The sequence below is a fragment of the Olea europaea genome, unplaced genomic scaffold (assembly GCF_002742605.1).
Source record: "Olea europaea var. sylvestris unplaced genomic scaffold, O_europaea_v1 scaffold4015, whole genome shotgun sequence".
Taxonomy (NCBI): domain Eukaryota; kingdom Viridiplantae; phylum Streptophyta; class Magnoliopsida; order Lamiales; family Oleaceae; genus Olea; species Olea europaea.
The window spans coordinates 1-27,100 of record NW_019259766.1 but is presented as its reverse complement, the minus strand read 5'-3'; the positions used below and the strand labels follow the sequence as shown (position 1 = coordinate 27,100).

The window sequence follows — 27,100 nt, the reverse complement described above, 5'->3', positions numbered from 1 at the left end:
TGTGCCCGAAGGGTAGCTAGGTCCCAGCTATGCTGGGATGGGAAAGGGATTGTAGCCGGTATAGCACTGATTTACATGCAAGTCATTGCTAAATGGGGGGCCGTGAAAAGCCTACCTTTGTAAGTTAACCTCAGAATAGCTACAATTATAATACAATGAGCAATCAGTCTACTCATGATAAGGTGGGTGGACAAAAGGGAAACAGCCCAGAGTGCAGATTAAGGTTCCGAATAAAAGTTAAGTGAAATTAAGGAAGTTTGTTTTCTATGACAGCCACGAAATGTGCCCGGTAACAGCCATTTTCTTATGAGTACGTAACAGTACAGTGGTCTAATTTCCCACCCTTTAGGGCACATCTCTGATGTGGGCTCCGCCTGGGAACCGGAAGACTTGCGCCGAAGATACACGGATCTACGCTTTTAACCGAAATTGCACCTCAAACAATTCGTTTGATGGGTAAAGGACCATTTGGTACGGAAAAAGAGTAGTGTTACATTACTTGGACGTAACTGAAGTGATAATGCTGTCATGAGTAACGAAAAGGAGATTTAATTCTCCTCGCCGAATGCGTAAGGGTTTCTATTGACTATTCAAGTAAGTGGGTAGTCAGGAAAAATTGGATTTCCTAGAGTGAACACGGTCTCTAAGGTATATGTGCGAAAGCCATGGCTGATGAGGATAACTGCAGAACGTCCATGTTATTGGACCAGGAAAATGATGTAGTTTAAATTTACCGTACCCTAAACCGACTCAGGTGCGCAGGTAGAGTATACTAAGGCGATGAGCTAATGTGTGTGAAGGAACTCGGCAAATTGCACCCGTAACTTAGAGGATAAGGGTGACCGATCTAGAACATCGGTGTCACAAAATCGGAGAGTGCGACTGTTTACCAAAAACACAGAGATTTGCTAATACTAATGTAGTTGTATAAGTCTTGAATTCTGCTCAGTGCTACTGAATAAAGCGGGTGATGATTATCGTCATTTGCTGAACAGGTAGTAAACAGCGGTCTTAACTATAAGGATCCTCAGGTAGCAGAGCTGCCTCCAACTACCAAGTGATAGCTGGTTAATCTTACTTTAATTGCTGGAATAACCTTAGATTCAGCTTCGCTGAATCGGGCCGAATTGGCACCGCCAATTCTAGATATAGGTAAATCAGCAGGCTTAGGCTTCAGAGGCTATGTGTAAGAATAAATGTTATAGTCCAAGGACTAGTGCAAGCTAGTTTTATAATTATTATGAGCGAAATTCCTTGGCCACTAATTATGGTCCCGCATGAATGAAGTAACGATGCTCTCGCTGTCTCCACACACAGCTCAGTGAAATTGAATTAGCCGTGAAGATGCGGTTTGCCTGCAAATAGACGGGAAGACCCTATGCAGCTTTACTATAAGCAGTTATTGCCATTGTTGATCGTTAGGTGTAGGTACAGGGTAGTCGACTAGACAAAAGTGAAAGACCTTGACTAATCATCGATGAAGGCTAACCTTGAATAAGAGACAATGGCTGCCTGGTAGTTTCTCTGGGACGGAGTTCTATAATAAAATATCATAGAAGTCCAAAGGTTTGCTTAAATTGGAATGAAACCAATCTAAAAGAAAAGTGTAATAGCAAAAGCAAGCTTAACTGTAAGACCGACAAGTCGAGCAGATACGTAAGTAGGGTATAGTGATCCGGTAGTACATTATGGAATGGCTATCGCTCAACGAATAAAAGCTACGCTAGGGATAACAGGCTGATACCGGACGAGAGTTCATATTGTCTCCGGTGTTTGGCACCTCGATAAATGGGATATTCGATGTCGAGGATAAATAGGGTGTACTGCAAAAATTTACGAGTACGTAGGATTTGCAGCAGAGCTGAGAGCAGCATCTGTTCAACGATTCTTTTCCCTAACCATTGGCCGTTAAGGTAACCAATGACATGACAGAGTCTGAGCTTTCTTGCCGTAGAAAGTAACCTAAATAGGTCGACTCATTACATCCTCCCGCTGTAGTAGGTGGGAAGGGTTCGGCTGTTCGCCGATTAAAGTAGTACGCGAGTTGGGTTCAATACGACGTGGATTATAAATGACTTGCGTTGTTAAAGATAATTTGCTGGAAACTCTAATGAGTAATCAGCAGTAAACAAAAGTTTATTCAGAGACTATAGATCTTTATTCTATTCCTATAGAACATAGTATAGTCCAACCTAGTTAGAAATAACTAGTTGTTAATAGATTGGAGTCAGTATAGTCCCTATCTTTTGCAGGGACGAATAGTAAAAGGGAGACATCTTCTCAGTACGAAAGGACTTGAAGGTACATACCTCTGGTGCATCTGTTCTGTAATAGGATAGCAGAGTAGCTACGTATGGAAAGGATAAGATCTGAAAGCATCTTAAGATCGAAGCTCCCTCCTAGATACTAAGGATGGTAAGAGGCAGACTACCTCTAAATAGGCTACGTGTATAAGTACTGCAAGGTATGAGCTAAGTAGTGCTAATAAACCATTTAACTTTATAATATCATATTGAGTCAGGATGCTCTGCTCCTGGACCACGTTCTGGAATACCTGCGGGTCGGACTACAGGTGGGAAGCTGGCCTGGTTTGCTGCCTTCTTTGGGAGAAGGACTTTCTGCGTTCGAATCGCAGTCACCTGATAATAATCTATCTATTTTTGCATACTGGTTGTTATAGCTCAACGGTAGAGCGAAAAGCTGTTAACTTTCAGATCTTGGTTCAATTCCAAGTAACGACTATCATCTTCGAGCTATAATTCTTTAGGCACTTTAACTAACGTAAAGGGCTCTTAACCATTTAGAGCAAACACATTTAAATGAACAACCTATTATTAGACGTATTAGCTTTTGGTGCTGTGCTATCTGGTATTTTAGTTATTACAGCCAAAAATCCTGTTATTTCAGTACTATTCCTTATCTCCGTATTCATTAACGTTGCCGGTTATCTTGTCCTATTAGGTGTTGCTTACCTAGGGTTAGCTTACCTTATTATCTATGTAGGTGCCATTGCCATTTTATTCTTATTCGTAATCATGATGCTAAACTTACGACTAGTAGAGTTAATTGACACTGGACAAGAGTATACACAAAATTTACCTTTGGGAGCGATCATTAGTTCATTGTTCTTTTTCGAACTATTATCTATCTTACAAGTAAGTTTCGTTCAGTTACCTGCTTATGCACCCGCTTGACTTGGAATCTTTAGTTTCATTAACTCAACCGTACTGGGACTCGACGCTATTGCAGACTTTACAACCAACGTTCACGTTGCATTTAACCCGGTAATTGCCGATAACAACTTTACCAGTTTCTTACAAATCGAAAGTATTGGGCAAGGTCTATACACTTATGCATCGCTTTGATTAATCATTGCTGGGGTTATCTTTTTATTAGCCATGGTTGGACCTATTGTCCTATGTATGAGCTCAAGCCGAGAATCAGTTTAGATTTTACCTAATACAGCACTCTTATAATCACATCCTTATACCAGCGAACCCCCTTATTAACAGGTCATTTCTGCTTTGCAGAAACCAGCGGAGCTGGCCCAGAGGGTGACCGGGCACTCACCGAAGGCACATCTCCGATGTGTCCCAGCTGCGCTGGGATGAGAACAAACATATAGTATACAACGCGGTAAATTGCCTCCTTAGCTTAATGGTATAGCCTATTACTTCTAATGATAAGATTTTCTGGTTCGAATCCAGAAGGAGGTTGGGCTGTTTTGAGCATTCGTTCAAAAAGAGGAGACCTCTCCGAGGGACGGGTCGGCAGAATGGTTGTGTCCGGGGCCTGCAAAGCTTACGTTCTAAGGGTTCGATTCCCTCTTGTCCCTAGTAATGTTAATAATAAGAGCATAGTTTAACGGTAAAATCGCTATCTTCAAAATAGCTTATGTATGTTCGATTCATGCTGCTCTTGAAATGTCTGTTTACACGGTTGTTCTCTGAGATTTACCAGTGTTATTACACAAATACTACTTTAAATATGTTACAAGCAGCAAAATACATTGGAGCTGGACTAGCAACTATTGGACTAGCAGGTGCTGGAGTTGGAATTGGATTAGTTTTCTCATCACTGATGTCAGCAACTAGCCGAAACCCTGCTCTACGACCTCAATTATTCCAATACGCTATCCTTGGATTCGCGCTATCAGAAGCTACAGGTCTATTCGCTTTAATGATCGCTTTCTTAATCCTATACTCATAGTTTTATAACTCTTCGGCATCTTAACCAGAGAATCCCTATTAACCCCCTTTCCCCTACGGTGGGATGCAGATCACCCTACGCGCTGTGAAACAGAAATGATCCTTTTCTGATCTCGTTGCAACAAATATGCTGAAATGGTAGACAGGCTGCTCTTAGGAAGCAGTGGTGATAAACCGTATGGGTTCAAGTCCCATTATTTGTATCCCAACTAGACGGCATTGCTAGCTCAATGGTAGAGTACTATACTTCGGATATAGCCATATTGGTTCGATTCCAGTGTAATGCTATTAACGTCAACGATCATAGGGGGACCCAAGTTTTACGTACAACTCATTGATTAATTAAACAAGATTTGGGCTCGACGCAAATCGGCCCGACTCGACATAATTCTATAGATGGAAACGAGTATAGTACAGCGGTTAGTATAACTACCTTCCAAGTAGTGGATGTTGGTTCGATTCCAACTACTCGTATATATCTAAAGTGGCCAGAGTTTCTGTCCACCAAGTTTTGCTTAATGATGCTTCTAGGGATGAACTAGATTTGGGCTCGACGCAAATCGGCCCGACTAAGAAAACTGTTGTAATGAATTCGAATCTAAACTAACTAGATCCTCTTTGATGGATTAAAGAGATAAATGCTTTTAATTGGACTAACTTCATTATTACTAGCGATCCCGCTTTATTCATCAACTATCACGCCAACACTATTAACACGAATTACTGCTATTATTTTACTCTTTAGCGCGGCCTTGTCTTTCAATAGCTTATATGTACAGGCAATTGGATCCGGTTTAGGGTTATATAGTGGTCTATTCCATGTTACAACCGTAACACAATTTATGGAAATGTTCCTATACACAGTAGGGGCTTTCTTACTATTACCATGAGCTCCAAGTACCGATAGCGATGTAAAAGGATATAGTGCAGTACCAAGTATCGCCGAATACCCTTTAATCATTCTATTTACAACGATGGGAGCTTCATTCCTAATTTCAAGTGCAGATTTAGTATCAATGTACTTATCTATTGAGTTACAAAGTTTTGCGGTTTATATTCTAGCTGCAATCTATCGAAACTCAGAATCAGCCACATCAGCAGGTCTTAAATACTTCCTATTAGGTGCTCTGTCATCAGCGTTAATCTTATTAGGGTCAAGTATTATCTATGCCTATACAGGACTAACTCACTTTGAAGGAATCTACACCTTTGCTTCAGTTCACTCAGCAGGTAACGAAAACCTGTCGATTGTATTAGGAGTATTAATCATTGCGGTAGGATTCTTATTCAAAGTTGCAGCTGCTCCTTTCCATAACTGAGCCCCAGATGTATATGACGGTGTACCCACAATTGTTACAACATGATTAACGGTAATGCCTAAAATTTCGATCTTTATCTTTTTATTAGAGTTACAAATCGGATCAGAAAGTATTGCCAGCGTATTTGATGGAGCATATCTCGGCCAGGGTGGCCTCGAACCCAGCGGTTCAATCAACATCTGAAAAAACCTATTACTTACAACCTCCTTACTATCACTAGTTATTGGTACAGTAGTAGGATTAGCTCAGTACCGACTTAAACGATTACTTGCCTTTTCAACCATCTCACACGTAGGGTTCTTACTCTTAGCTCTATCAGTAAACAGCGAAGAGTCAATTACTAGTTTCCTATTCTACCTAATGCAATACTCAGTAACTAACCTAAATGCCTTTTTCATTGTATTGGCCTTTGGTTATACTAGTTTCCGAGCAACTGATGTATCATTTATTTCACAACTTAAAGGACAATTCTATGCTAACCCTGTACTAGGTTTAAGTTTAGCCCTATGTCTGTTCTCTATGGCAGGTATCCCTCCTCTAGTAGGATTCTTTGCTAAATATATGGTACTGTACTCAGCTATTGAAAATGGTTACTACTTCCTAGCCTTTATCGGTATTTTAGCCAGTGTAGTAAGTGCTGCATACTATTTACGAATCATCCGAGTAATTCACTTTGATTCCGCAGAGTCAGATGTGACAAGCCAAACAGGTACTCTTGCCTCAACACACAGCTATGTAATTTCGGTATTAACCCTAGTTATTGCTCTGTTCATTCTATCTCCATCACTATGATTAAATAGCAGTAATCTACTTGCATTATCACTATTTACAGCATAATGACAATTACAGTATTAATCCTATTTGTACCGGTATTAGTAATGATTTTACTACTACTTAACGTACTATTAGCCGTACATAAACCCGACACAGAAAAAGTGACTCCTTACGAATGTGGGTAAAAGATTATGCCCCTATACGCTTATCAGTCTTTATTGCAAGAACGATCGTTTCCGATTAACCTGCAGCTGTTCATTCAGTTCAACGACTATTGTCACTGACTAACACACTCGGCCGTGTTAGATGGTATAGCCTTAACTTACTAGAAATGGTAAGCAATCCATCGATCAGGGGAGAATAAACATTTGTTAATCCAATCTTCAATCAAGTACGAGCACCTTTTGCTATCCAGTACTATTTAGTGGGAATTTTATTCCTAATCTTTGATCTTGAAATCGCGGTATTCTACCCGTTAGCTGTGACACTATACCAAGTAAGTACTTATGGTTTCTGAATTGGAATGTCATTCCTAATGTTACTAACCGTAGGTTTTGTCTACGAATTCGGTAAAGGTAAACACCTCAGGGTTGCCTTATTAAGGTGAAGTGCAGGAACAGTTATACAACTAACCTATCTGCAGCGGTAGTGATATACTATCGTTCAACGACTATTAGCTTTACTGACCCGCCGGGGTTAGATGATATAGTCTCAACTAAGTTGGAAAACTTATTCTTAATTGGCCTTATATTTCACAGATCACCGATCATCTATTTCCCGAGCAGTAATTGAAAGACCATAGATTTTCGACGCCGCCCATTCTAGTAGACGCATAGACCCTCCGCAGTTATCCGCCTAAACCCCTTTCCCCTACGGTGGGATACAGATCACCCTACGCGCTGTGCAACAGAAATGATCCTTTTATGCCCTTTCACCACTCACCAAAAGGTCAACAAATAATCTAAACCATGCTTACATTGCTACTAATTATCCCTCTTTTAGGTGTATTAGCCTTAAGCCCAATGCAAAACGGAACAGAAAGCAGAATGAAACAAATTGCCCTATTTGTAACATTACTTAACTTTTTAGTATCCCTGGTTCTATGAGGTGAATTCGATAGTAACTCAAGCCAATACCAGTTTACTCAGGAGTTTAACCAGGTTAGCTTCTGTCATTTACACATTGGAGTTGATGGACTATCACTTTACTTTGTATTACTAACAACATTTACAATGCCTATTTGTATCTTAGCTAGCTGAGAGAACGTAAAACACAATCTTAAATACTTCTTAATCGCCTTTTTAATGGTGGAAACACTCTTAATTGCCCTATTTGTTGTATTAGACTTATTACTGTTCTATGTTTTCTTTGAATCAGTGCTAGTACCTCTATTCTTAATCGTAGGTATTTGAGGAGGAAGTGAAACACGAATTCGAGCCAGTTTCCTACTTTTCCTATACACACTATTTGGATCCTTATTCATGTTACTATCTTTCCTAGTTATCATTTACAACGTTGGTACATCAGATCTACAGATGATCTCATTAGCCGATATTAGTTTTGATAGCCAGAAAATCTTGTGACTGGGTATTTTCCTTAGTTTCGCCATTAAAACTCCCTTAGTTCCATTCCACATGTGACTACCCCGAGCCCACGTAGAAGCTCCATTAGCAGGATCAATCGTATTAGCTGGATTAATTCTAAAATTAGCGGTTTACGGATTCTTACGAATTCTTATTCCATTACTACCAGAAGCTACCGAGTACTTCAGCCCATTAGTACAAACTATTGCGGTAATTACTCTTGTTTACAGTTCATTAACAACTCTACGACAAACAGACTTTAAATGTTTAGTTGCCTACTCAAGTATTGCTCACATGAGTGTTGTAGTAGCAGGAGTATTCAGTAACACAATCCAAGGTATTGAAGGTGGTATTATGCTATCTATTGCCCACGGTTTTGTATCACCCGCCCTATTTATGTTAGTAGGAGGAGTACTATATGATGCTTTCCACACTCGAGTTATCCGGTACTACAGAGGTATGACATCTTACATGCCAGTGTTCTCAGTCTTTTTCTTACTCTTTACGGTAGCCAACGCAGGTACGCCATTAACAAGTAATTGAGTAGGAGAGTTCTTGGCATTAGCAGGTACATTCCAACGATCACCGGTAGTAGGATTATTAATGAGTACAGGTATTGTCTTTAGTGCAGCTTACTCATTCTGACTATATAACCGAATCTGTTTCGGAGCGTATAGCCAATATCTAGGTTATGCAAAAGATGTATCACGACGAGAATACATGATTCTTTTAACACTTCTTATTCCTACATTTGTTTTCGGAATTTGACCGAATATCATCTTAAACGATTTACACTACAGTGTATCAGGTTTACTTTACGGAGCCTAATTTAGTTTTACTCCTTCGGTTATCTTACCGCCAAACCCCTTTTTCTTTAACTCCGGTGAGTGGTCGATCAATAGCTCTCGGAACGATATAACATATAAGTATAGTTAGATGTGTCTTAGTGCAATGGTTAGCACGATTGCCTCATGAGCAGTAGATCTTCGTTCAAATCGGAGAGGCGCACCTTTATGCAGAATGTCCTGAAAGAATGGCATCCGGGCTCGGTTAAAATAAGAATAAATATCTTTGCAAAAAGAGGGATGAAAACCGGTGTATAATTGCACCAAATCCAAGGGGCCTTTTTAGCTATCGCATAATGGCATGGTTGGCTGTTACTGCTCGGTTTATCTGAGGGCTAAGGAGGTGATGAATCAAGAACGTGATCCGGGGTGTAACTCCGGTCAAAGCAGGCGTCCATTTTGAATCTGGAACGTGGTGTTGAATACGAATAAGCTTTAGCTAGGCAAGCACCACTTTGTGTAGACTATAGAAATGTAGCACTAAGGGCATTAACTTACTGTCTGCTCCTCGGTTGTAGACTTGAGGTCCGAAATGCAGTTCCAGAGGCGACCTCAACCATTTCTGTTATAGAGAATTCTACGCTTTATTAACAGGTCCACGAGTCTTCCCCGATTTGCTTGTGCAACAGGTCAGCACCCCACTCTTTCACTGTGGTAGTACGGGTTCGAGCCCCGTGCAGATCATCTAGACTTAATTTCCGTCAGCCTGATTAGTACAACGGTTAGTACGACTATCTTGTAAATAGTAAATTTGGGTTCGATTCCTGGATTGGGCAGTTCGAGGGTACGCCCGAGTTACCCGGAGAGGAGAGGGGTCCCGAACCTCGTCCAGCTGCGCTGGCCGGGCCCCGCATCTATAGTGAGTGATCGACTAATAGGCAAGTCTCCACTTTTTGGGAGTGTCCGATGCTTGTTCGAATCAAGCTCACTCAGTAAACAAAACCGTACAGAAATGATTAAAGGTACTCTGATAATTAACTCATCCAGGGGTTNNNNTTCGTGGGCCACCCCCGGCCTACGAGGGGGTTTATAGCTCAATGGTAGAGCAAGTAGCTTTTAACTACTCGGTTGGAGGTTCGAATCTTCCTGGACCCATAGAGGGCGTATAGTTTAATTCTCAGAGTACCTCCGGTGCCTGAGAACCTTCGGTGGTAAAACAACCGAATTCTTAATCGGACAGTTGGGGGTTCGATTCCCCTCGCGTCCCTTACGTTATTTTAGCTAAAGTATATCGTGAAAACCCCCATTCGTATAGCTTTGGAGGACTATCTGCCATAGGTGAAGTAACACATTTGCTAAATGTCTGGATGATGAATCCTTGTGAGTTCGAATCTCATGTAGTCCGTATAGTAGGCCCCAAGGCAGCGTCGCATATAGACCGTTGCAGTTATAAAGGGTATTCCCAATCCGTCACCTTGACTATAACAGTTCTCGGAGAGGTCTCCTCGACGTAAATCTAAGAAATAAGGAAAAATTGATGATAAACTATGAATATGATCCGATGACTTTACTCAACTAACGCTAAAGACATTGGGACACTGTACCTTATCTTTGCCATCTTTGCTGGTATGTTAGGAACAGCTTTCTCAGTGTTAATTCGAATGGAATTAGCATCACCTGGTGTACAAATCTTGAACGGTAACCACCAGTTGTACAATGTAATCATCACTGCGCACGCATTTTTAATGATTTTCTTCATGGTTAAGGCGTAGCCATTGTATTTCGTAAATTGCTGGAAACCCCAAAATGATTGGGCAATCAGCAGGAAACCAACATAGGTATCCTAAGAGACTAAATGCGAAGCCCACTTTAGTGGCGTAAGATATAGTCCAACTCTTCTAGCAATAGGAAATAAATAAGTATGCCTGCGCTTGTGGGTGGTTTCGGTAACTACCTAGTGCCAGTACAAATTGGAGCCCCTGATATGGCTTTCCCTCGATTAAATAACATCTCGTTCTGATTACTTCCTCCTTCACTAATTCTACTACTGGCAAGTGCTTTCGTAGAACAAGGAGCAGGAACAGGATGAACAGTATATCCTCCGCTGGCCGGAATCCAATCTCACTCAGGTGGTTCAGTTGACCTGGCTATCTTTAGCCTTCACTTAGCCGGAATCTCTTCAATGTTAGGTGCAATGAACTTTATTACTACAATCCTTAACATGCGAAACCCAGGAATGACATTACACAAATTACCGTTATTCTGTTGAGCGATCTTTGTAACAGCTATCTTACTACTATTATCACTACCGGTATTAGCAGGAGGTATTACAATGTTACTAACTGACCGAAACTTTAACACATCATTCTACGACCCCGCAGGAGGAGGTGACCCAATTCTATACCAACACTTATTCTGATTCTTCGGGCACCCTGAGGTTTACATTCTTATTATCCCAGGGTTCGGAATTGTATCACACGTAGTATCAACATTCTCAGGTAAAGCCGTATTCGGATACCTAGGAATGGTTTACGCTATGTTCTCAATTGGTATTTTAGGATTTATTGTGTGATCTCACCACATGTACGCTGTAGGATTAGACGTGGACACACGAGCCTACTTTACAGCAGCCACAATGATTATTGCCGTTCCCACAGGAATTAAAATTTTCTCATGAATTGCTACATGTTACGGAGGGTCAGTACGATACACTACTCCAATGCTATTCGCTTTAGGATTCATTGCATTATTCACAATTGGTGGGCTTACGGGAGTTATCCTAGCCAACGCTTCATTAGATGTGGCAATGCACGATACTTACTATGTTGTGAACCTAGATGCTGCAACACATTAAAATTACATTCAATTGCTGGAACGCTTGGTATTGATTACCGAAGCAATCAGCAGGAAAGGCCTAAATGATCCTTTCTTAAGAGACTAAAAATGTTTAAAATGATATAGTCCAACTTTATCTGCAAAGGTAAATTAATTCAAAGAGCACACTTCCACTATGTACTATCAATGGGAGCGGTATTTGCTATGTTTGCAGGTTTCTACTACTGAACACCTAAAATCATCGGTAAAACATACAACGAGGTATGAGGTCGAATCCACTTCTGAACAATGTTTGTTGGAGTAAACGTTACATTCTTCCCACAGCACTTCCTTGGTTTAGCAGGTATGCCGCGACGAATTCCGGATTACCCAGATGCATACGCTGACTGAAACTACATTAGTAGTGTAGGGTCAATTATCTCAGTGGTAGCCACAGCGGTATTTGGATACGTCATTTACGATATCTTTGCTAACGGAGAAACAGTAACTGCTAACCCTTGAGCAATCCCAGCATTCTTTACATCAACACCAGAATTCTATAACGGAGCTCAAGCATCTACAACATTAGAATGAACACTAGATTCACCAACTCCATTCCACAGTTACAACATGTTACCTGTACAATCATAAATGTATACAAAGGTCCAGGCTATTCCTCTAAAACCCCTTTTCTTTATATCGAACTACAACATATAAGAAGTTACACCTAAATTTCTTATATGCCAATATTACTTTGTTATGTCTACGTTCACCGTTCAGTGAAATAAGATAGCTCTTGTACCCGCTTATGTTAATACCATAATCTTAAGAGCAGAAAAACTTAATTACCTATGCCACAACTATTACCATTCTACTTCGTAAACCAATGAACCTTTGCCTTTGTTGTTTTAATGACAATGATCTATGTATTCTCAAAATACATTCTACCAATGTTTACTGAACTATTTTTAACACGAATGTACATCACTAAACTTTAATCCGTTCCAGCTATTCTCAGACGCCTAACGGTCCTGAGCATATACAACCTTATGGACCATTGAAAAGGCAGAAATGATTTAATCAGGGTCCAAAGGAATAGCAAGTTAAGCACACTTAAGTAAGAAACAATAACTATTATTAAATATGTTAAACAACTTCCAAGTAATGGCTTCATCACCATTAGAACAATTTGAAACAGTAAACTTTATTAGCTTTACTGCACCCATCCTAGGAGATTTTGTTATCTCATTAACTAACGTTGGGTTCTACACACTACTAGTACTAGCTTTAGGTATTGGATACCACGCTGCATCAGCTAACAACCACCGAATTGTGCCAAGTAAATGAAGTCTATCACTAGAATCATCATACGCAACACTACACAGTATGGTTAAAGAACAAGTAGGAAGTGCTAACGAAATCTATGTTCCGTTTGTATACTCACTATTCTTCTTTATCGTATTAGCTAACCTTGTAGGTAACGTACCTTACTCATTTGCCTTTACATCAAGTGCTATTGTAGCTATGGGACTAAGTGTAATGATTTTCTTAGGAGTAACAATCTTAGGACTAATGCGACACGGAATTCACTTCTTTAGTTTCTTTGTACCTGCTGGAACACCCTTACCACTGGTACCGTTACTAGCGCTAATTGAATTAATTTCATACTTTGCCCGAGCATTCAGTTTAGGAGTTCGATTATTTGCAAACATCGTAGCCGGACACACTTTATTAAAAATCCTAAGTGGATTCCTATACCCTGCTTTAACTAGCGGTATCTTGTTATTCTTTGTAACGTTACTACCAATGGCTATCTTTATCGCACTAGTTGGACTAGAAATTGCTGTATCACTAATCCAGGCTTATGTATTCACTATCCTGGTATGTAGCTACCTAAAAGACGCTATCGAGTTACACTAGATTTGGGGAACCCTCGACGCAAATCGGCCGTAATATGTTTTTCGTTAGAGCCGTACCCTTAAACCCCCTTTTCAGATAATTTTCGACTTAAGAGATTAACTTAGTGGTAAAGTGGCCATCTTACACGTGGTTTACCGGTGTTCGATTCACCGATTTCTTAACTAAGAGCAGTCTCATATTCAGATCCGCTGACTTACGTGAGACTAAAACAAACTATAATATCTATGCTAAATATCTTCAGCCACATTCACAATGATGCTTCATATCCTTGACAAATCGGTTTCCAAGATGGAAGTACACCTAGCTTTGAAGGAATCGTAGAATTACACGATTCTATTTTCTTTTACCTAATTGTAATTTCATTCTTAGTATTCTGAATGTTAGGATCAGTGCTAATTTACTTTAACAGCGACCGAACTAAAATTGTACACAAATACCACAACCACGGAACTCTAATCGAACTAGTATGAACAATTACACCTGCCTTAGTGTTAATTGCTATCGCATTCCCTAGTTTCAAACTGCTTTACCTAATGGATGAAGTAATTTCTCCCTCTATGACTATTAAAGTAGCTGGACACCAATGATACTGATCGAGCCATGATAATACACCACACCCTGTAGCTTGCTCGTTAATGACAGCTAATAGCATTGAAGCAAAAATGCCCCTCACCTCAAATAGCTTACCCTTGTTAAGTGAAAAAGAATTGTTAACAAAACTTAATACAGAAACCGTTACTGTACGATATGTTGAATGACCCTTGGATTTCCCTATTGTGCCTAGTGAAAATCATGATCAAACCTTAAGTGTACTCAACAAAGCCCTTAATAACGATATGTTTTCAGTAGAAGTACGGAAATTCATTAAAGCCCATCGAAACCAAACCTATAATACCTTTTGCCGCTTTGCTAATGTTAATGGTACAGACCATCTTGTCATTTCTGACGGTGGGTTACCCCTAAACAGCAAAGGTCCATTGCCTGCTGAGTTCAATAAAGCAGGGATTTATATTATTGTTGAAAATGGAACATCTGATGCCTATATCGGTTCATCCATTGATATTGGTACACGAATGGAGTCACACCTAAATAAAGCGATGAGCAGCAAAATGGAAGGTACAAATCATCTTTTGTATTCCCGAGTGCGTGCTATTGGTGCAAACAACTTTACAGTAACACCTATTCATCCCGGATCACATTTCCTAAGTATGCTTTTGGACAATGAACAATTTAATTCATTGGTACTTACGCCTAAAGATTATTTACTGTTAGACGCTTTTACCAAATATGAGTTGGCATTGACTGAGCAATCTTACTTAGATAAAATGCAAAGTACTCTTAACGGCCGACATATTGCTACCACTTCTTCACATCCTACCCTTTTTGATAGTACAGCAGTGCAGTCGACAATGGTACAAGAAGAAGAACCTACTTATGTTGATTATGTTCCCGCTCCTGATTTACCTTCAACCGCCTTACGTAATCTGTCCCACTGGAAAGTAGATCCGAGCCTCAAAATTCAGATCTTGGATACGCGTGAGGGTTATAAAGGAAACATTCTGGGCTCTTTTGATACAGGCCGAGAAGCAGCGCGACTATTTGCCGACCCCGGAGCAACTTCTGACATTAAACACATGATTCTATACCGGTACGGTAGAGCAGAACAGTATTATTATTCACCCTATTTAGGGATTGAAGTTGACGTTGTTATTAAAGGAGAAACTAAAGCAGGCCCAGTAGAACACCCTGGAGCAGCCTCTGCTGAACCGTTAAGTAACATGACTGAGCTACCTCTGGGTAAAGTTTGTGCTGTATCAACGGATTATTCTAAAGTATTAGGAACCTTTGGTTCTGTATATGCGGCCTACAACGCTCTAGATATTTCTCCAAATACGGCAAAACGTAACTTTGGACTAAAACGAACATGCCTTTCTCCCAAAGTTGGTGAGTGTTATTTAGCCGCTCACCCAGATTCAATGCCTCTATTCCGAAAAGGGGTAGTCGCTTCTTTACCTGTACATGTTCATGATTTACAAACAAATGTTATTACACGTTACCCTTCTGTTACTGTAGTAGAAAACATTCTTAACATTCACCACGACTTTGTTAACAAACACTTAAATAAAGGTATCTATAAACGAGCAGATGGACGGTTGTATAAATTTATTCGACCGGTTTCAAAAGCGAATGCACTTTAACCCTTCAACCCCTTTTTCATGGGGTGTATTATTATTAGGTATGGTCTCTAAAGAACTCTTTTCTTTAGCGAATTACGCTGAATTGCTAGAACTTTTCCTTACGGTTAAAATTAGCAGGAGTATGTTTTGTTACTCTCCAGAGACTAAATGCGTAGCTACCCTATCAATGTAATAAGGTAGATAACATAGCCCGCCAATCTATGAAAATAGCTTACCCATAGGCATACGAGTACTCTGACTTCATTAACGAAGACGGAGAATCAATCGAGTTTGACTCATACATGGTACCAGAATCAGACTTAGAACTGGGACAATTCCGATTACTAGATGTTGATAACCGAGTAGTAGTACCTGTAGATACACACGTACGATTTATTGTTACAGGACAAGACGTAATCCACGACTTTGCTGTACCATCATTAGGACTTAAAATCGATGCGGTACCAGGACGACTTAACCAAACTTCAGTATTAATCCAACGAGAAGGAGTATACTACGGACAATGTTCAGAAATCTGTGGAGTTTACCACGGTTTCATGCCTATTGCAGTAGAAGCTGTTTCACTAGAAAAATACCTAAGCTGATTAGACAGCCAAGTATAGTATTCAACTAACTAGCTTTATTAACGCTTACCCTTGAACCCCCTTATTTACAACTCATCCCAGATGTGCCTCCGGTGAGTGGCCGGTCACCCTCTGTACATGACCAACCTTCGACGTTTTTTTGCTTTAGTCCCGGCTATCTTTCATATAGCTATAATATAAAACATCATGCTATCCGTACTAATTAGTCTTTTAGAAGTTCTGATTGTCTTAGTGCCTATCCTATTATCAGTGGCTTTCATGACTATTATTGAACGAAAAGTACTTGCAAGTATGCAACGACGAGTAGGACCTAACAAAGTGGGATATTACGGAGTACTGCAGCCATTTAGTGACGCCCTTAAGTTAGTAGTAAAAGAAACAGTTGTACCACAACACTCAACTAAAAGTTTATTCTTTTTAGCACCGATTATTAGTTTAATCTTTAGTCTGCTCGGTTGAGGAATTATTCCCTTTGGAAGTGGTTTAACTCTATCTGACTTCTCTTTAGGGATCCTATATTCATTAGCTATTTCATCTATTGGAGTATATGGAGTGCTATTTGCTGGGTGATCTGCTAATTCTAAATATGCCTTTTTAGGTTCATTACGAAGTACTGCTCAAATGATTAGTTATGAGTTAATTTATAGCTCAGCTGTATTAGCGGTAATTCTAATGACAGGGACATTTAACCTTATCCAAATGATCGAGATGCAACAGAGTGTATGATTTGTAGTACCACTACTACCTTTATTCATTATGTTCTTTATTTCAGCATTAGCGGAAACTAACCGAACACCTTTCGATTTACCAGAAGCAGAAAGTGAACTGGTTGCTGGATTCTTTACTGAACACAGTGGAATGATCTTTGTATTCTTCTTTCTTGCTGAATATTGTAGTATTGTGCTAATGTCAACCTTTACTGCCATCCTGTTCTTAGGTGGGTATATGATTCCCGAAGTGTTTGTTAACGATTCCTTTATTAACTTACAAGCGATTGTACTTGCACTTAAAACTTGTTTATTCTGTTTCCTATTCGTATGATTCCGAGCAACATTACCACGACTACGATACGATCTCTAGTTGGTCGTTCCCAAAATGAGTTAACTGCAAAGAGCTATCTTAATACAATTTGCATCTTAAACCTTATTCTATTAGCTGGTTTAAGTTCAACGACTACCGTACTCAACCGCCAATGCTGATGACATAGTCTTTCCAGTGGTGAAAACCATTGTTATAACAGCATGCAACTAATGCAATTTATGTGAACTGGGCTTTTACCCATGGTTATTGCCTTTATTTTACTGGTGCCATCGTTACTAGTTGCCTTTGATATTGCACCTTACTAATAAAATTGCTTTTCGACGCTACGATCTAACTATTACCTTTGAACCCCCTTATTATTCGACATATAAGTATTCATAGTATTATAGTTCGAGGGGAAATAATATATCTGGTAGTATAACGCTTTTGCATAGCGTAAGGACTGGTTCAAGTCCAGTTTTCTCCAAGTACCTAAAGATTCATTGTGCATAGTAGGCTCCGGTAGCTCAAATGGTGAGAGCACTGGTGTGAAGTACCAGATATACAAGTTCAATCCTTGTCGGGAGCATATGGGCGGTTTCCTAGTGGTCTAAGGAGGTTCACTGTAAATGAATTTGCTCGCGCAATCGGTAGTTCGAATCTACCTCGCCCAATTTTATTCTTTCTTAATCCGGCCTGGGACATGTGGCAGAGCGGTTTAATGCACCATACTTGAAATATGACGTACTTAGGTACCATGAGTTCGAATCTCATCCTGTCCGCCAAGCAATCACCAAAACCATGGATTAAATGATATTAATGACCGTAAATGGAGTAATGACTAACGTATCACGACAACAATTCCAATTCCATCCTTATCACTTAGTAGATCCTTCACCATGACCATTACTAACATCATTTGCTCTGTTAACTTTAACAATGTCAGCAGCGATGTACTTTAACGGTTATGCTAACGGAGGTACCCTATTACTATTAGGATTTTTAGCCACACTATTCGCCATGATTCTATGATTCCGAGACGTAGTTGCTGAAGGATCATTCCTAGGTAACCACACATTTGCAGTACAAAAAGGTCTTAACCTGGGGGTAGCCTTATTTATTGTAAGTGAAATCTTCTTTTTCATCTCAATCTTCTGAGCGTACTTTCACAGTGCTTTAGCGCCTACTGTTGAGTTAGGAGCACACTGACCACCAGCAGGGATTGACCCACTTAACCCATTCGAAATTCCATTACTAAACACTATTATCTTACTTTCATCAGGAGCAACTGTAACATATGCACACCACTCACTGATCCAAGGTAACCGAAAAGGTGTATTATTAGGAATTATCTTAACTGTTGTATTAGCTGTTATCTTTACTGGACTACAAGGGCTAGAATACTACGAAGCACCCTTCACTATTTCAGATGGAGCATACGGAAGTACATTCTTCTTCGCTACAGGATTCCACGGTATCCATGTTATCATTGGAACACTGTTTATCGCCGTAGCCTTTTTCCGAATCTTGTCATACCACCTTACAGACCACCACCACTTAGGGTTTGAGTCGTCAATTCTATACTGACATAGCCTAGAGCAACCTCTACTTGTGTCATAGTTCCTCGTGTAAACTGCATAGAAACCGAGATTTTTTATTATCCGTCAATATGCACCACTGTTAAAATTATGGTTATCAGAGTACCTTCGGTGCCTGAGAATCTTCGACAGTGCTCAACGACTATTGTACTCGAAAGCTTCTAGGGCCGTTTAGTCCAACATATAAGAAGCTATAACATAGTCTGATCTTTTCCGAAAGTAAAAGTATAGATTCGAGTAACCCCAAAGAAATGGCCCCGAATCATAAACTTAAATGTTCGTAGACGTTGTTTGATTATTCCTATACGTGTCCGTATACTGATGAGGAGCGTAAACAATGACATTCCAAATTCAATATTTATATGACTTCCTTAATGAGTTACACGGCAATTTACCGTATTTGACTCAGATCGAGTTAAACGATAGAGCCTTAGCAGCCCATAGTTGTATTACAGGGATGTTAAGTTCGTTGCCGCCTACCAGTATTATTTTGGACTATGCTAATAGTCATTTCTCCTATCATTTCGAGAATATGGCGAGATACGGCAATGGCCATTTTAGTTCTGGGTTAAGCATTTACGGTTTAGCATCTAACTGTTCTATTAGCTGTGTCAGTACGGCAGCCGGAGTGTACGCGTTAAAACAAGTTGTAGGAGCAGAAACTTACCAATATTACTTTGGAAGTGCCGTAAACCATTATAATCGGTTAACTACTTCGACGGCGTCAGCCGAGAGACCTCGACTGAGCTTGTCTCACCAAGAGGCCAGATTTATAACTTTAAAGTTAGAAGTCCGAAAAACGCTATGTATGCAGAAAACTCAGCCTGTTGAGCCTGAGTCCCTCTTTATATGACCCCAAACTATTATTTAGACTTTGTTCAAAGCCATCCTTTTTATAACTTAAGTGTTGGAGAAAAAAGGATCTTGGACTGTTTAACTGCTTTTGTACCCCGAATTTTAGAACAGCTTCTATTAGACAATCATTTTGGTTACTGAAACAACCAGAAAACGGTTTATTTCGGTTTTAAACCCTGATGTCCTAGCCTGTTAAACGACTATACTAACTTTCATTTAAACTCAATTCCGGTAGAAATCAGAAACGCGAAAACAAACGAGTTGATTAGAGAATATGTACCCTCAATTTCAATGGCCGGGGACCTTTTAGGTGCTAAAAATAAATACTGGTTCCAAAAAGCAGTACAGCAGAGAAAGTCTATTACGTTTGAGCCTTGAGGAATCAGCGTTAAAGTTAACCGACTATCCAAAGCCCAAAAATCACAAGTTTCAGGTACCCTCTAAACCCCCTTAGACCTTTAGTTTACCGGTAAAACGAACAACCGATAATTGTTAAAAGGAAGTTCAATTCTTCCAAGGTCTATCATGAACTATGGCTTATTGTAAATTATCAAAACCACTTCCAGAGGGCTACGCGCCTGGAAGCCTTCGGCATAGGTTACTTACCTATTATAGATCTCGCTTAGCCAATACGGTTCTAGTGAGTTATTCTAAGTTTGCTATCATTTCGTCTTTTAAAGTGTTAGCAAATGTCCAATACAACTATTTATGCGATTACTTAAAACACACCCTATCCTAGGACTACTTAACAGTTACATGGTTGATTCACCTCAACCCGCAAATCTATCATACATGTGAAACTTCGGTTCACTACTAGGTGTATGTTTAGGTATCCAAATCGTTACAGGGGTAACACTTGCAATGCACTATACACCCTCTGTAGACCTAGCTTTTATTAGTGTAGAACACATCATGCGGGATGTAAACTACGGTTGACTTATCCGATACCTACACGCTAACGTAGCTTCATTCTTCTTTATCTTTGTGTACTTACACATTGGACGAGGACTGTACTACGGATCATACAAATCACCACGAACATTACCTTGATCAATTGGAGTTATCATGCTAGTCTTAATGATGGCTATTGCATTCCTTGGTTATGTACTGCCGTACGGTCAAATGTCATTGTGAGGGGCGACTGTAATTACTAACTTATTATCTGCTATCCCTTGAATTGGTCAAGACTTTGTTCAGTTTGTGTGAGGAGGTTTCTCTGTAAATAACGCTACATTGAACCGATTCTATTCATTACACTTCCTACTTCCATTTGTATTAGCAGCATTAGCGGCAATGCACTTACTTACACTTCACGAACACGGGTCATCAAACCCATTAGGAGTTAGCGGTAACACAGATCGATTACCATTCCACCCTTACTTTACATTCAAAGATTTAGTAACAATCTTTGGGTTCCTATTAGCACTATCTGGTATTGTATTCTATGCTCCTAACCTATTAGGACACAGTGATAACTACATTCCAGCAAACCCAATGCAAACACCTCCATCGATCGTTCCTGAATGATACCTGCTTCCATTCTATGCTATTCTACGATCAATCCCAAACAAACTCTTGGGAGTTCTTGCTATGTTCATGGCTCTACTAATCTTACTGGCAATGCCTCTATTAGATACATCACGAATCCGAGGAGCACAATTCCGACCATTAATGCGATTTGCTTTCTGAGTCTTTGTCGCAAATTTCGCTGCGCTTATGTATCTAGGAGCTTGTCACGTTGAAGACCCATTTATTACCGTGGGACAGATCTGTACAGCACTGTACTTTGGATGATTTGTGGTAATCGTGCCTGTAATCGGTATTGTTGAAAACACATTACTTGATTTAGCAACACAAAGCCCATCTAAAAAATTAGCTAACTAACCTAGACCTCCGGCCCTGTCGCAACTAAGCTCAATCTCTCTAAACCCCCTTTAGCAAAAGTGATGAAACGGTAGCCATATCGAGCTTAAGATTCGATGACATATGTCGTATGGGTTCAAGTCCCATCTTTTGCATCTTCCTTCCCTTTGGATCATCTTGAGAATAGAATGAGATACCTCGAAGAAACATATAAGAAGACAGACAAATAACCACTACTTAATTTAGTGAGTAAACCTAAGCAAGAGTTTGGTCCTGGCTCAGCTTAAACGGTATCTAGCAGGTGAAGACATGCAAGTCATTTAATAAGGCGTACAGGTGAGGACAACTAAGTAGATACGGCCTTCAGAACCATTTGCTTAGTTCCTAATAGGTAGTAGGCGAGGTAAAAGCTCAACTAGCCGAAGATAGGTAGGATAAGATGACAGTTTTTATCCCACAATGGGTGTGAGATTCACCCAAGGCATCATTAGATGTACAGCAGTCACAAATTATTGTAAATGTAATCCCGAGAATTATGAACATGCTAGCTAGAATCTATAATATCTATATATTGTAGACACTTACTTACAAATAATGACCGTAAGATAAGTGCAGTCCATCCCAAAAATCGTGCCAGCAGGAGCGGTTAGACGATCTGGGCGACCGTTAAGCCACATACATATGCGTAAAGAGTGCGTAGGCAGCTCTCACAATGAGCTAGAATCTAATAGACGTAATGAGAACCGCTAGAGTAATGATGAAATATCCTAATCCTAGTTTGACTACTAAGGCGAAGGCATGTTACGAAGAAAGATCGACGCTTAGGCACGAAGGTGTGGGCAGTGACCTTGATTAGATACCAAGTTAATCCACACTGTAAACGATGAATACTAAGATTTTGTCCTAACAATGTCTAATGCAAACGCGCTAAGTATTCCGCAACACTAATATACTCGCAAGAGTGAAAATGAAAGGACTAGACGGTTTCAAAAACCCAGAGTGAAGCATGTTATTTAATACGATGATCCACGTAGAACCTTACCATCGCTTGTATTCTAAACAGGTGTTGCATGGTTGTCTTCAATTCATGTCGTTAGACGTTAGGTTAAGTCCGCTAATGAATGCAAACCCTATGCTTAAGAAATTAGGTGTGTATCTCTGAAATAGAGATCGTAATGGGACTAAGACAAACCTTTATGACCCTTATGCGATGGGCTATAGACGTGCCGCACAAGCAACTATAATATGAGGCAACACTGCAAAGTTAAGCAAATCAGCTAAAGTTGTTCTGTACGAATTGTAGTCTGAAACCCGGCTACATGAAGAAGGAATTCTGAGTAATCGTGGATAAGCATGTCACGGTGAAGAATATATTTGAGATGTACTAACTGCACATCACGCGAGGGAAATGATATGTTGCAAAAGTGGGATCAATATTGGTTTCACGTGGTAGCAGTCATGACTTTTGTGAAGTTGTAACACGGATGCTGTACGGGAACGTGCTGCAGATTGATAAAATCTATCAACCCCTTTTCTCGAATCACCCTACGCGGATCCGGTAATAGCTAATTAAGGGCAAACAAGAGTGAACATAGTTTAATGGTAGAACACTATTACGTCATAATAGGTGGTGTCGGTTCGAGTCCGACTGTTCTCGTTTGGCGATTATCGCTTATCCTTAAGTTACCTCCGGTGCCTGAGAACGGGCATTGGAGTCTTCATTATCCAAAGAGTCTCCTAGCCATTCATGGGACCAATCATAGAGTGGCTTTAGCTACAGGAGGCTAATTAGACAACAATATTACTACCATGAATTTATCCCTTGTACTATTTTTAATTGGAATTTTAGGTTTTGTTCTTAACCGAAAAAACATTATCCTTATGCTAATTTCAATTGAAATGATGTTACTGGCTGTTACCCTATTAGTGATCATTAGCTCATTCAGTTTTGATGACATTCTAGGACAAACATACAGTGTATACATTATTGCTATTGCAGGTGCTGAGTCAGCTATTGGTTTAGGGATTTTAGTTGCCTATTACCGACTACGAGGAAGCATTTCACTAAGATAAATGTATTTAACCATTCTTGCCCTACCTCTACTAGGTGCTATGTCAGCAGGGTTCCTAGGACGAAAAATGGGAGTTACTGGAGCACACATTATTACCTGTACTTTACTAGTGATGTCAGCATTGCTATCTATTGTTGCATTCTATGAAGTGGGGTTATCTGGTAGTCCCGTATCTATTTACTTAGCTAGTTGAATTGACTCAGAGTCAATGCTAGTTAACTGAGGTTTCTTATTTGATAGCTTAACAGTATCGATGTTATTACCGGTATTAGTAGTATCATCTTTAGTTCATATTTTCTCAGTTGATTATATGGCGGCAGATCCTCACAACCAACGATTCTTCGCTTACCTATCAATGTTCACGTTCTTTATGCTTGTACTAGTAGCAGGTGATAACTATCTTGTAATGTTCCTAGGTTGAGAAGGAATTGGTATTTCATCATACCTACTAATTAACTTCTGATTTACACGAATCCAAGCAAACAAATCAGCCATTAAAGCACTAACTGTAAATCGAGTGGGTGATATGTTCTTAAGTGTAGGGTTTTTCGCACTGTTCTGAGTCTTTGGTAACTTAGATTACAGCACAGTCTTTAGCCTTTCACCTTTCATGAACGAGTCAGCACTAACCCTGATTGGTTTACTACTGTTATTAGCTGCCATGGGTAAATCAGCCCAATTAGGTCTACACACTTGATTACCGGATGCGATGGAAGGTCCAACTCCTGTTTCAGCTTTAATCCATGCTGCTACACTAGTTACGGCAGGGGTGTACCTATTACTACGGTCATCACCTCTTTTAGAATATGCACCAACAACACTTATTGTCATTACATGAGTGGGAGCATTAACAGCATTCTTTGCTGCTACAACGGGGCTATTACAAAACGATATTAAACGAGTTATTGCCTACTCTACATGTTCACAAATGGGTTACCTGTTTATGGCCGTGGGACTTAGCCAGTACAACGTTGCACTATTCCACCTTGTAAATCACGCGTTCTTCAAAGCTCTACTATTCTTAGCTGCCGGTGGTGTATTACACTCAATGCAAGATCAACAGGACCTACGAAAACTAGGTGGTTTAATCAACTTCCTACCCTTTACATATACAGCTATTTTAGTTGGATCACTATCACTGATGGCATTCCCATTCTTAACTGGGTTCTTCAGTAAAGATCTGATCCTTGAACTAGCATACGGACAATACGAATTCAGTGGAAATGTAGCTTACTGATTAGGTACAATTACAGCTATGATCACTGCTTTCTACTCATTCCGATTAATTAGTATGACATTCTTAACTACTCCAAACGCTCCTAAAGGTGATTATGAACACACTCATGAACAACCTTTAATTGTTGTTATCCCTTACGTTATCCTATCTCTATTAGCTATTTTCTTTGGTTATGTAGCAAAAGATGCCTTTGTTGGTCCAGGTAGCGATTTCCTATCGTCAGCGCTATTTATCCACCCTACTCACATTACACTTGTAGAAGCTGAATTCAGTATTCCGCTATTCTATAAACTACTTCCTGCAGTAGGTAGTGCATTAGGGGCTGCAACAGCTTTACTACTTTACCACCGATTACCATACTTAGCCGTAAACCTAACTATGAATAAACTAGGTTACATGATGTATACATTCTTTAACGGTAAATACTTTGTGGACGTTATCTATAACAACTACATTATTAACAATGCCTTAGGGTTTGGTTTAGTTACATCTAAAGTACTAGATCGAGGACTAGTTGAAAAAGTAGGACCCTTTGGATTAACCGGATCTTTCTACAATACTAGTCGACAATTAGCTACTCTTGATAGTGGTATTATTACTTCATATGCGCTATACATTATTTTAGGATTTATCTCACTTACATTACTGCTGTTTGTTCCAGTACTAACGGAAGGTGGAGGTACAGGTCTAGGAGATCTACGATTAGTGTTCCTATTCTTATTAACAACTACCGCAGGTCTATCACTCGGAACTGGTCAATTAGCCAAAGAATAAGCATGTATAAGTATAATACGCATTTACCCCATCAAACCCCTTTTCTACGGTCTAATTAGTTCAGTGGTAGAACACTCGCTTGTGGTGCGGGTTACACGAGTTCGATTCTCGTATTGGGCCCCTCTGAAAGCTATAGGAACAGCTATCACTATTAACCTATGTTAAAGTAAAGTCCGAGGTGATAATAGCATGCTCTAAACGCCCTTGGTAATATTACAGTAAATTAGCCCACGCACATAACTCCCTTGCGCACCAAAATACAATAGTAACTCGTATAAACAAGATAAGTGATTTCAATAACAAAATTTGGCTTACAGCCGTTCTGTAGCTTTCCCCGCCAATGTAGAATATATGGTTATTTCATCACTCTCATATAGTGAAAAAAAAGGTTCAAATCCTTTCATCGGCTTGTGTTACTTACCCTTTGCCAATATTACCTTTGGTCCCTATAACTCAAATGACCTAAATAAGAATAAACATATTGTCTAACAAGACCTACGCCTAAAGATGACAACTCAGATTATGGCCAACCGCGTAATTCAATCCTTTTTCAAATCAGCTAAAATCTTATCTGGTAAACCTATGTACAAAGTATTTAATCGAAAAGTAGTGGTAAACGTCCCTTACTTCTGTACGCAGAATATTGGTCTGACCGAAACTCAAACCAATGCGTTAGGTATGGCTGTTGCCCGATTATTTGGCACGCAGGTAGAGCTTAGATTGGTTCGATTACAGTACCCGTATTTAGACAGTGCTATTTTGGCCCAGTATATTGCTCTTAATGCAGGTAACTACAACTTTTTACGAATGCAGAAAATGCTGTTTAATAAAGTTTCTTTAGCCTCAACAAATTCCCTTCCACACCAGACCATGGGAATTAAAGTAGAGTTAGCCGGACGATTACCTACACAACGAAGTATTCCACGAAAAACAGTTGAAAACGGTCACATCGGTTCATTTAGTAGCACTTCTGGCCAACCATTAGATTTTAACCAATACGCATCTAAAAACAAACTAAATGCCTTTACCATCAAAGTATGACTTAGCCATAAATCTTAAGGGCCGCCTATTTTAGAATTTATAACCCTCGAACCCCCTTATACAGATCACCCTGCGCGCTGTGAAACAGAAATGATTCTTGATTGCGAGGTCCCAACATATAAGTATCGATCTCAATATGGAACGTATTATCAAGTATTCAAAGTGAGTGTTAAGGATGTCTAGCGAACATGCCCAAAAGGACGTGTATACACGAAAAGCACTAAGTTCCCACCCGTAGGGCGACTCTTTTAGAGTCGTGCTATGCATGGGAAGTCAAGACAATAGTGGTGCGATCCTAGGGTAAACCAACCATCGATTTTAACCTGGTGAACCAAAACATTGTAGTAACCAGAGGAAAGGAAATCAAACGAGACTCCATAAGTAGCGGCGAGCGAACGTGGACCAGCCAACATACAATTATATTCCATTTCAAAACCTTGGAACAGGTTATACAA

The 27,100-nt window shown here is 39.8% G+C and overlaps 3 protein-coding genes, 4 non-coding genes and 3 pseudogenes across 7 annotated transcripts; all 10 read left to right on the top strand.

The window, feature by feature from the left end:
* The first annotated feature begins 2,819 nt into the window (after positions 1 to 2,819).
* LOC111387396 lies at positions 2,820 to 3,611 on the top strand (annotated as a pseudogene).
* A 32-nt stretch (positions 3,612 to 3,643) lies between these two features.
* Positions 3,644 to 3,716, top strand: TRNAR-UCU. Its single transcript has one exon. It is a non-coding gene; the product is annotated as a tRNA-Arg (tRNA).
* On the top strand, positions 3,680 to 4,546 carry LOC111387395 (ATP synthase subunit 9, mitochondrial-like). Its single transcript, XM_023011952.1, has 3 exons — positions 3,680 to 3,814; positions 3,961 to 4,165; positions 4,422 to 4,546. The coding sequence occupies exons 1-3, from the start codon at positions 3,680 to 3,682 to the stop codon at positions 4,544 to 4,546; spliced, it is 465 nt and encodes a 154-aa protein (XP_022867720.1).
* Positions 4,547 to 4,610: 64 nt separating this feature from the next.
* TRNAG-UCC lies at positions 4,611 to 4,682 on the top strand. Its single transcript has one exon. It is a non-coding gene; the product is annotated as a tRNA-Gly (tRNA).
* A 164-nt stretch (positions 4,683 to 4,846) lies between these two features.
* Positions 4,847 to 6,364, top strand: LOC111387394 (annotated as a pseudogene).
* LOC111387393 (NADH-ubiquinone oxidoreductase chain 3-like) lies at positions 6,364 to 7,093 on the top strand. Its single transcript, XM_023011950.1, has 4 exons — positions 6,364 to 6,478; positions 6,553 to 6,635; positions 6,717 to 6,797; positions 6,890 to 7,093. The coding sequence occupies exons 1-4, from the start codon at positions 6,364 to 6,366 to the stop codon at positions 7,091 to 7,093; spliced, it is 483 nt and encodes a 160-aa protein (XP_022867718.1).
* A 2,659-nt stretch (positions 7,094 to 9,752) lies between these two features.
* Positions 9,753 to 9,824, top strand: TRNAK-UUU. The gene has a single exon. It is a non-coding gene; the product is annotated as a tRNA-Lys (tRNA).
* Positions 9,825 to 12,647: 2,823 nt separating this feature from the next.
* LOC111387392 lies at positions 12,648 to 13,403 on the top strand (annotated as a pseudogene).
* A 12,250-nt stretch (positions 13,404 to 25,653) lies between these two features.
* Positions 25,654 to 25,724, top strand: TRNAH-GUG. Its single transcript has one exon. It is a non-coding gene; the product is annotated as a tRNA-His (tRNA).
* Positions 25,725 to 26,111: 387 nt separating this feature from the next.
* Positions 26,112 to 26,645, top strand: LOC111387391 (ribosomal protein S3, mitochondrial-like). Its single transcript, XM_023011948.1, has one exon. It carries the CDS (start codon positions 26,112 to 26,114, stop codon positions 26,643 to 26,645), a length of 534 nt encoding a protein of 177 aa, XP_022867716.1.
* Positions 26,646 to 27,100: the final 455 nt, after the last annotated feature.